General features: G+C 37.2%; 1 protein-coding gene across 1 annotated transcript in view; it reads right to left on the bottom strand.

Moving 5' to 3' along the window:
- Positions 1–2,021: 2,021 nt before the first annotated feature.
- LOC109467165 overlaps positions 2,022–9,756 on the bottom strand; it is a gene marked incomplete at its 3' end in the record, with an annotated part of 16,062 nt that continues 8,327 nt past the window's right edge. Inside the window, exons 4-11 of the mRNA XM_019765108.1 lie at positions 7,424–7,622; positions 6,857–6,967; positions 6,615–6,725; positions 6,356–6,466; positions 6,097–6,207; positions 5,826–5,936; positions 4,873–5,043; positions 2,022–2,179 (exon numbers count right to left, since the gene is read on the bottom strand). Coding sequence (XP_019620667.1) covers positions 2,022–2,179; positions 4,873–5,043; positions 5,826–5,936; positions 6,097–6,207; positions 6,356–6,466; positions 6,615–6,725; positions 6,857–6,967; positions 7,424–7,622 — 1,083 coding nt within the window. The remainder of the gene's footprint in view (positions 2,180–4,872; positions 5,044–5,825; positions 5,937–6,096; positions 6,208–6,355; positions 6,467–6,614; positions 6,726–6,856; positions 6,968–7,423; positions 7,623–9,756) is intronic.

Genomic DNA, 9,756 nt, shown 5'->3' with positions numbered 1-9,756 from the left:
ATAGACAACTGTGTTTTTTGTAATTTTTATTTTACTCACTAAATCAAATGCAGAATGCACGACACTACGACACCAGTCTCTGTGGGCAAATGTACTCTACATACAATCATGTGATTTGTCTTGTAATCATTGGCCACTCTCCGGATCCAATCCGACTTTTTTGCTATCATCTGCTTGACTTGCAGGCGTTTTGAAATGTAAAACTACATCTTGATTTCAACTCTTTGTAGAGCAATAGCACGAACACATCTGGTATAAACATGAAAAGATGCATACTAATTCTATTGACATATAAACACATTTAAACATAATGCGTTTTTCGTTTCATACTGATTTTTGATGCACTGATATTTTCCTTAGCTTGGTTAAACGTCAAATTATTGCTACTGTCTTTTCACTATCTTTAGTTGTAACCTTTTTTGTCACTCTGACTTGTGTCGTTTTACAGGATAGGGTAGTAAATTGGGAAATTCTTTGTACACGTGTGATACAAATTCTTAACTCTATAACAATGCATTTTTAAGACGAAATGAAATACAATACTTGTGTAAATGTTGTAAATCCGACGTCAAGAAACTATGTTACTTACATATGGTCTAGTTTTAGAACATTCACATCACCTTTGCTGTTTTAGGAATTATAATTCAACAACTCTAATCATCCAAGCAACTACTAGTGACACACAAAATACAATACATAAATCAATAATAATTCCCCATTCATACTAAATCAACTGCTATATAAACTCGTTTATACTTGATACTTTCTTCATATCACACTATTTTCCCTGCACTGATATTCTGATGACTAAGCTTGATGAAACCTCGAGCTTTAAAAAATTTCTACAGTCTTTTCTCTTAAAACCTTGTGGTTAAAACATTTGTCACTCTTACATGTGCCATGTAACAAGTTGTGGTGGCTAATGGTGAAATTATTTGTAAATTAATGCGTGACACATAACGTTAGCACTAAAATAATGCATCAATAAGACGAAATTAAAAGCAACATTTGTGTCAATGTACATGTCCAACACTTGAACTAAAAAAAGAAACATATGAATTAAATATGGTATTATTTTCATCCTCATTAGCTTTGCCATTTCAAGGTTTTACCAAGTTGTTTTATAATTATAAACGCAAATTATCCACGCAACTACTAATGCCACACAGCATACATAATACAAACCATACCACACGTATGCCCTGGTTATTCCCCATTACCCCCAAGTCAACTATACAGGCACATTGATTTCTTTTTTTTTTACAATCGATGTTCAGTACCTGTCTCTATATGTATATGTCTTACATAAAATATACATTTGCAATTTGCCTTCGGGCATAAGTTTACATAAAAATCCATGCTTGGTAATTGACTGGTGTTGTAATGTAACGTTTTAAACTTTGAAGCATAACACTAATATACGTTTGCGTCAACAATGAAAATAGATCAAGTATTTGATAAGCCTTTTGCAGTTTTCTTTGATAAATAAGTGATCAAGCCATCGCCAGTGACTCAATAAAAACGTGACGTCAACAAGTGGCCAAGTTGAGTCTGAACCAAGCAGTTTGATTAAACATATCATTACAATGGTTTCTCGCATACGAAGGGGAAGTGACTGCTGCACAGAGCGTCGTTCCACTGCCCTTTATTCCTCTTCCAAAAAAATAAATTCTTGCCAGTCTGTTGAAAAAATATACAGTTAACGTTAAAGATTAAGATAATTGTATTTTTCTTCAGGTGATTTTCCTGGCACCTACACATCCAATCAAAAGCTTTTTACGTATTTACAATGATAAACACCAAGCAGTCAAGCCTGGTTGCCAAATACCCGGTATAACAAGCTATTTACATTTATCCAAAATAAGTAATAAAACAGCCCAGGTAAATTATACGTTCCTGCTTGTTGTTTTTTTACTGAGAAAAAGGTCCTACACTTTATAGCTATGGACAAGAAAAAATATTACTCAATGGATATTGCAGTATACTTCTGGTCACTTTGATAAAAAAGGAGAAGAACGGACCTTGGAATACATGCTGCCACATTTCTCCTTTAGTAAGATGTTATTAGGCTCGTGCGGAGCCCAGTTCTTGTATCCAACTCGTGACCCATCTGTCCACTTCCATTGTCCAGACTGTTTTTTCAGTCCCACCCAGACGAGAGGAAGTATACCTTCAGGAGCTACAATCAAACAAAGCAGTCTCACATGTTATGCATGTTTGTTACGTGAAAAAAACACACTTCATTTAATTAATCTTATCTTAAGTTTAAACATAAAATGTTCAATATAATTCTCTCAGGAGATATGTCAGTCACACTAAAAAATGCATACGAATAGATCTTAAATACAGCATGATCATGTATTATGCACACTTGATTATCAGTCTTGTTGAAACTGCACATACATTGGGTTCTCCACTTGACATCTCTCAGACATATTGTTTTAAGAAAATCATGAATTTTTTTATAACCCCGGGACAAATAATGTTAATGGAGGTAAGTCTTTTTAGTATTATCCAAGTCTTTATGTATTATCCACTATAGCTATGCTAAAGTCAATATAAAACATGAAGACAATATGCATGGTTAAATTAATGATGCCGTTGGTTAACGTTGAAACGAAATATGTACATGTTGGATGAACAGGTCTTATTGCATTGTGCTCAGAAAAAAATGGATTAGGTAGATTATCTTTTTACATGGATTCACATGGATTTTTGAGCATTGGATAGGAAGCACTTGTTGTGCTTATGTGAATCCGCTGCTCATAAAACATAATACAAAAGTAAACGTAAAGATGATATAAAGTATAACATCAACATGAAATAAAAGTGGCTGGCGCACCAATTTGTTTGTTTGTTTGTTTATTCGATCTCCATTAGATTTACATGAAACCTATTCTTCCTGGAGTCGCAAAATTACAATGAAACAAATGTACAGAACAGAACAAAACAAATATACATGAAATTAAAACCAACATAACAAAAGGTGTGAGTCTTAATAAAAAATAACATAACGCACACAACATTAACTGAAAACTGAACTTAAGTGAACGGGGAGAGGTCAGAGGTCATGGATGATTAATGTAACAAAACGTACATGTTACAAAAAGAGGTTGCAAAACTGCAAACCATAAACAGTAGTAAATCAACAAGTGGGTGCAGAACTGCAAATCATAATAACGATAAGTAATAACAAAGTGGATGCAGAACTGCAAATCATAATAACAATAAATAAATAACAAGTGGATGCAGAACTGCAAATCATAATAATAACAATAAGTAATTAACAAATTAGATGCCACCTGATAATAATTTTAAAACCCAAACTTCACTAAGAAAATACTAACGTCTATTTACACCAGTATGAGTTTAATTAATTTCCCTACAGATTCATTTAATCTGAGACTTGGTTTAAGAATGCTTACCACCAGTACTGTAAAGGCCTAGTTCTGTCAATTTTAGAATGAATCCACTTGGTTATTTGTGTTTTGAAATTTGAAGGTGTAGTCGATTTCATATGTGGTGGGAAGGAGTTGTAAGATTTGGAACATCTGTATAAGAAAGTACGTGTTAATGTGGTTGTCTTAGGCTTAGGTAATCTGAAACCGCCACCATTTGCAAAACGAGTATTGTGGTCATGAGTGCTGTTGACGTTTTGTAATCTTTTGTAAATAGCCTCAGGTTTCTTAGTTGCTACAAGTTTGTTGAACATTGAGAGTGTACCAGTGTATAGTCTTTCTTTAACTGTGGGCCATTGTAGTCTCCTGTGCATGTCATTGGTGTTGTCTGTGTAGTGTGCATTTAAAACAAGTCTGGCAGCCCTATTCTGCAAGGTCTGTAGTTTGTTTAAGGATGTTTGTAGGCCAGTGGACAACAAGCAAGAACAATAATCCATGTGAGATAAGACTAATGTTTGAGTTACAGTCTTTAAACGTCCTTCAGAAAGGAGATTTCTAGATCTCCTTAGTACTGCAAGGGCACCAGTCATCTTGTTTAACACTTTTTCAATGTGTGGGGTCCAAGTCAAGTGCTGGTCCATTAGGAAACCAAATAATTTTGCCTGAGTTACCTGCTCTATCAATTTGCCATCCAATGAAAGCTGTATGCTGGGGTTGTGCTTTAGCTTGTGGCGACTACCAAAGATGATAGATTTAGTTTTCTCTACATTCAGTATGAGTTTGTTCTCTTTAATCCAATTGTGTATATTTGTGAGTTCGGACTGCAGTTTGTTTTGTACAATGGAAGCATTTGGGCCAGAAGCGGATGGGGTTGTGTCGTCGGCATATAACTCCATACTGCATTGTGTAGCAACTGTTGGCAGATCGTTGGTATACCTATAGCATAACATTAATGAGATTGGTCAAATCTCCCAGTGTGATGAATATAATTGAACACAATATCGAAGATACGGCAGTTAGTAGGGTATGGGAGGGAGGGCCTACCTGTAAGAAGTAAAGTACATAATGTGGCGTCATTTGTGTTGAGTCTCGAGTGGGTCGAAAGAGAGTATGTTTTCAAGATGAAGGCAAGATATGGATAACAACATTTTGGTCCTTTCAGTATTATAACATTTTCAGTCCAATAAATAGTGATCTGGTGTCACATTTGGATGCCCACATTTGCACTCAGGACTAGTGATACAGTTATGCTGGAATAGGTGGTAGTTCAGGTGGCTGAAACCAAGCCAATGTAGATTATTACGTTACGTTAGTGATACGTTTTAGTGATACGTTTTTTTTCTCTATTGGCTGAAGCACTAAGAACCCGGTCTAGAATTGTAACCTTTGAAATTCTTTTTACATTTCCTTTGAGTCCCCCAAATGGTTACCTGCAAAGTCTTTTAGATTCATAAATACTGTAAAAGTCACCCACCATTCTTGATGAGACCTGTAATAAAGTTGTTCTCCCCCACGTCTTTGATAGAGGCCAGAATTGCGCCGTGTTTTTCACATCCTGTTCTTGCTATAAACCAACAGACTTTGTCCGTCATGAGCTTATAGCAGTGGTTGTTGTACTTGCTCCATTCCGGCTGGCATCGCAGGGCTGTAGAGTAAAAAAAACCAAAAACAACAAAACATGCAACTAATTCACGTTAATTTTTATACAATAAAAGTGTAGTATAAGATTATTCAAAGTAGATCATCATTTGCATAATTGGTATCTGTTGATGTTCCGCCTGCCAGATATTAAATAGATTACACGTATAGCAGTACTATTATATGAAACACTGCGATCATAGAATTTCCACATTAATTATGCAAATGAAGTCATCTTTTGCAAAATTTCTATTTTATAATGTACTACTCTCTCTCAGTTATCCCCATACAAAAAATTATGAAAATAAGTTGTTCCTATCTGAACTAAATGGCTTGCAAAGATTTCGCCCTAAAGTCCCCTGTAGTTCCAGAACAAGCTGCTTGGAGGAAAAAAACCCACATCACTTATTCTTAACGAGAAAAGCTATCTGTCTCCAAAAAATCAAGACCATAACTTGTCCAGGACAAAAGAAACAATAACCGGAAGTTCTTCTGCAGTACCAAGGTCATCCACCAGGAGGCCCATATTTGACCTTGACCTTTGTCTTCCTAAGTCTAACCAGCATACCAAATATCATCGCAATCTTTAAAGGCGTTATGGAGTTATGCTGACCACAAATGTGCAAAAACACAAATACACACAGAGACACGCCTAAAACAATACCTCCATTTTTCATGGAGGTAGCAAATCACCCCATCCATACCATCTTAATCCAGGGCTTAAGCAGAAAAAAATTAAATAAACATCTTTGACCTTACTACCACCACCACAACAACAACAGAATTCACCTTGCTGGCAGTTCTGTCCAGTCCATCCAGGTGAGCAGGTACATTTGTATCCACCATCTTTGTTCACACAGCGTCCATGTTGGCAGGGGTTTTTGTTGCACTCATCTATATCTGTGTGAGAGGAACAGAAATCAAAAACCGTCCCACCCACCTTAATTGAGGGCTTAATAAGCAGAAATAAATAAATACATAGACAAACATTAGACACCTGTGACCTTACTACCATCTCCACAACAACATCAACAACAACAGCAACAACTACAACATTAACCTTTATCGCAGTTCTGTCCAGTCCATCCAGGTGAGCAGGTACATTTGTATCCGTCCTCACGGTTCACACAGCGTCCATGATGGCAGGGGTTTTCCTTACATTCATCTATATCTGCATGAGAGCGAGACACAGAAATTAAAAATCACCACAGCTATACATCCTAAATCCAGGGCTTATGGAGAAACAAAAAAGTACATAGACATAGCTTATACATCTGTGACCTTGCCGACTACCACAACAACAACAGAATTCAATTCACCTTGCTGGCAATTCTGTCCAGTCCATCCAGGTGAGCAGGTACAATCGTATCCGCCATCTTTGTTCACACAGCGTCCATGTTGGCAGAGGTTTTTGTTGCACTCATCTATATCTGTGTGAGAGGAGCAGAAATAAAAAATCGTTCCAGCCATACCACCTAAATTAGGGCTTAATAAGCAGAAAGGAAAAGTACTTAAGACAAACACTATACATATCTGACCAACTACCACCACCACCAAAACAACACATACTAGATTCACCTTGCTGGCAATTCTGTCCAGTCCATCCAGGTGAGCAGGTACATTTGTATCCGCCATCTTTGTTCACACAGCGTCCATGTTGGCAGGGTGTTTTGTTACACTCATCCATGTCTGTGTGAGAGAAACAGAAAAAAAATCGTCCCAGCCATACCATCTGAATTTAAAACCTAAGAAAAAAATACTGAACATACAGCCCCATGCTGACTACCACGATTGTTAACAACCAACACAACAAAACTGACCTTGCTGGCAGTTCTGTCCAGTCCATCCAAGTAAGCAGATGCATTTGTATCCGCCATCTTGGTCCACACAGCGTCCATGTCGGCAAGGGGTTTTGGCACACTCATTCAGGTCTTGGGGAGGAAATGAATGACAAAATAATTGTATTTGTCAAGAATGACGAAGAAATACACCCTTGCAATACCTAGCCGTCGGCACATAATTCTAAAGGCTAAATTGCACGAAAAAAACTAACTACATCACAACTACATCACAACTAGAAAAGATCTATGCAGTATAGTTTACTCCGTCTACATTTCATAAAAATTGACTGTTACAAACTCACTCACTGCCCAATGTAAACTATTGCCAAGTCACCACTGCCTTCCCGATTTAACCCCAGCAAAATTTAAAAATGTAGAAGAAAAGGAAAAAAAATAGGGAGAATATGTTTCATCCATATCTATGGTATATAGTAAAATATCCTAATACCTAGTTATATACGTAGACATGGAATTGAGGGTTATATTATGGCATTTCATGTAGGGGGTATCCGGGATCATATATGGGGGTACTGTAACATTACTTACCCGTGGTCGAAGTATATGTGACGGTTGTTAATAAGACCTGGACGGCCGCATTGCTGTTTGTAAATGGCAAATATGTTGGAGTCAAGTTGACCATGTTAAATGCCGATTTGTTTTCTCCGTAGAACTCCGGCTGCCATGGCGTACTGAATGACCCCTGAATCGGGCCCAGGACCATCGTTCCATTCTGCTGAAGCGAAACCTGCAATCAGGAGCTTAACGTTTAACCCTGAACACTACACCTGGGGTCCGCGCGGACCCCAGCACTATATATTCGGTAATATTTTTTTGGGTTTCTAAAGATTTTTCTCTGAAATTTCACGTATTGTCACCCACAAAGTTGCCCCTCAATACAGTGCAGAAAACTCAGAAACTAACAACTTTGGTGTAACTATGACGTCATGTGACTAATAATATGGTCCGCCATCTTGGATTTTGACCTGTGACGTCATCAAATTAGCATATATTATGAAAATTAAATGGTTTTACTTATCTTTGATTATGTAAGATTATGCCATTATTGCCATGGTAACACAACAAATCTTTAACTTATTTAACTAATATGGCATTTTTTTTCCATATACACTTCAGGAAAGGTCACCAAATTTCATGGTTTTAGCTCAAGCCGTTCGAGTTCTATCTGAGATTGAAGTTGTCGCGGGCTTTAAAAAAACACTCGGTCTGAATAGGGTTGAAAATCTGGTATTTCGTCTTTTTGTCTTTTCTTCACCAAAAAATAAGGATGTCAAAATGTATAAGTTTTGTACGTAATGTAGACTCAGAGGTTCACACGTCAATTTGCAAAACAATTGAGCTTGTAGCATGTTGATAATTTCTAAAGAATTAGCAACAAGTATGATGTTTTTAAAAAAACACAGGCGACGATTTTGTGTTTACCTGTTTCGTTCTTGATAAATCGTTCTTTTCATACACGTACACATATACTTTGGAAAGAATTTATAATTTCTGCTACAGTGCCAGGAAAGCCGCCAGGGGTCCAAAATCAGTTAGGCCCAGGCAAATTTATGCTGTGTTTCTTGCAGTTAAAAAATTTGAATCGCTAGATAGGGATTCACTTAATATTTTTAATGTCTTTTAATTTTTTCATAGATTTTTATAATTAGTGATCCAACTAATACAGTGAATATAACATTGAAATGTATAAGTACACTGGTATCTTCAACACTACACTAATTTCGCCCCTAGAGATAAAATAGTGAAACGCGGTCAATGGGTTCACCGTAAATTCCCGAATAAAGTACGCATCCCTTCTGCGCACGGCCGGTGCCACTGTGGACATGTACATGTAGTATATGTATGTCTTAAAAACAGTTAGCTCTAGAAACAAATCGTTTTAGGCCGTGTACTATATACGTGATTGCATGATAACTGGATACAGTATTGTAGCGGTAAAGGTTTCGTGTCGGGGCCTGTTTTCATCGCTGGCCGCAGCCGATTTGCAAGACGTCACCCCCGCATCGAAGGGTAAGGCGAGTGCGGCAAAACGGACAGCTTTGGATCACGGAGAGTGTTGGTGACCAAGCCAGCAATGGTCAATTAAGTTTTGTTAATATTTCAATAATGGTTTAATCGGTAACAAGGGGTAGTTGAATGTTGATATACAAGTACGTAGCTTTGTTGTCCTTTACTACTATACGAAATGCGCCGAACACTTTAGGCCATGTTGATTTGATTATATGGATGACATCCGCGCGCGCATGAATTTTCGGCCGTTTCAAAAAAAAAAAAGAGTTTTCAACCATACTGTAAATCGTGCAAAACAGTTGCTAAATTAGCAAAAATATACCATAAGTTGCAAGGAAAACGTTTTAGAAACGATACCAATGTCATAGAATGCCAAAATTAAAGGAAAAAAGACAAAAATGTGAAGAAATGAATTCGAAGAGTAGATTATTCGCCATAACATATTCTGTGCCATTTGTTCAACCTTCATGGCCATGACCAGATTTCATAGTGAAAACAACTTTTTTTTGCAAAACTTTTTTTTATTCGCACGCGCGCATCAGTTTTGGGGTTCCCAGAGGGTGTCATCCATATATTCAAATCAACATGGCCTTAATAGGGCCCGCCCGATCGACCCATGAAGAGCAACGATCATCGAGGCGGAGAACTGGGCAGAGCGTTGATGCTACTGTGGATGCAGAAGTGCTACCGTATTTAGAATTTGAAACTGCAAAAGGCTACTGGGACTTGCGATTTATAACAGGGGTGAGTGAAAAGTTTGACTGCGTTTCAAATAATCTCTCGTAATGTGATAGTTTGATGTTTTTGTCACAAAATCAAAGGAATAATGTACACTTCAAATATGTATTAAT

The sequence above is a fragment of the Branchiostoma belcheri genome, unplaced genomic scaffold (assembly GCF_001625305.1).
Source record: "Branchiostoma belcheri isolate BF01 breed outbred unplaced genomic scaffold, Haploidv18h27 scaffold177, whole genome shotgun sequence".
Classification (NCBI taxonomy): Eukaryota; Metazoa; Chordata; class Leptocardii; order Amphioxiformes; family Branchiostomatidae; genus Branchiostoma; species Branchiostoma belcheri.
The sequence above is the reverse complement of the archived record's forward strand: the minus strand, read 5'-3'. Positions and strand labels throughout refer to the sequence as shown.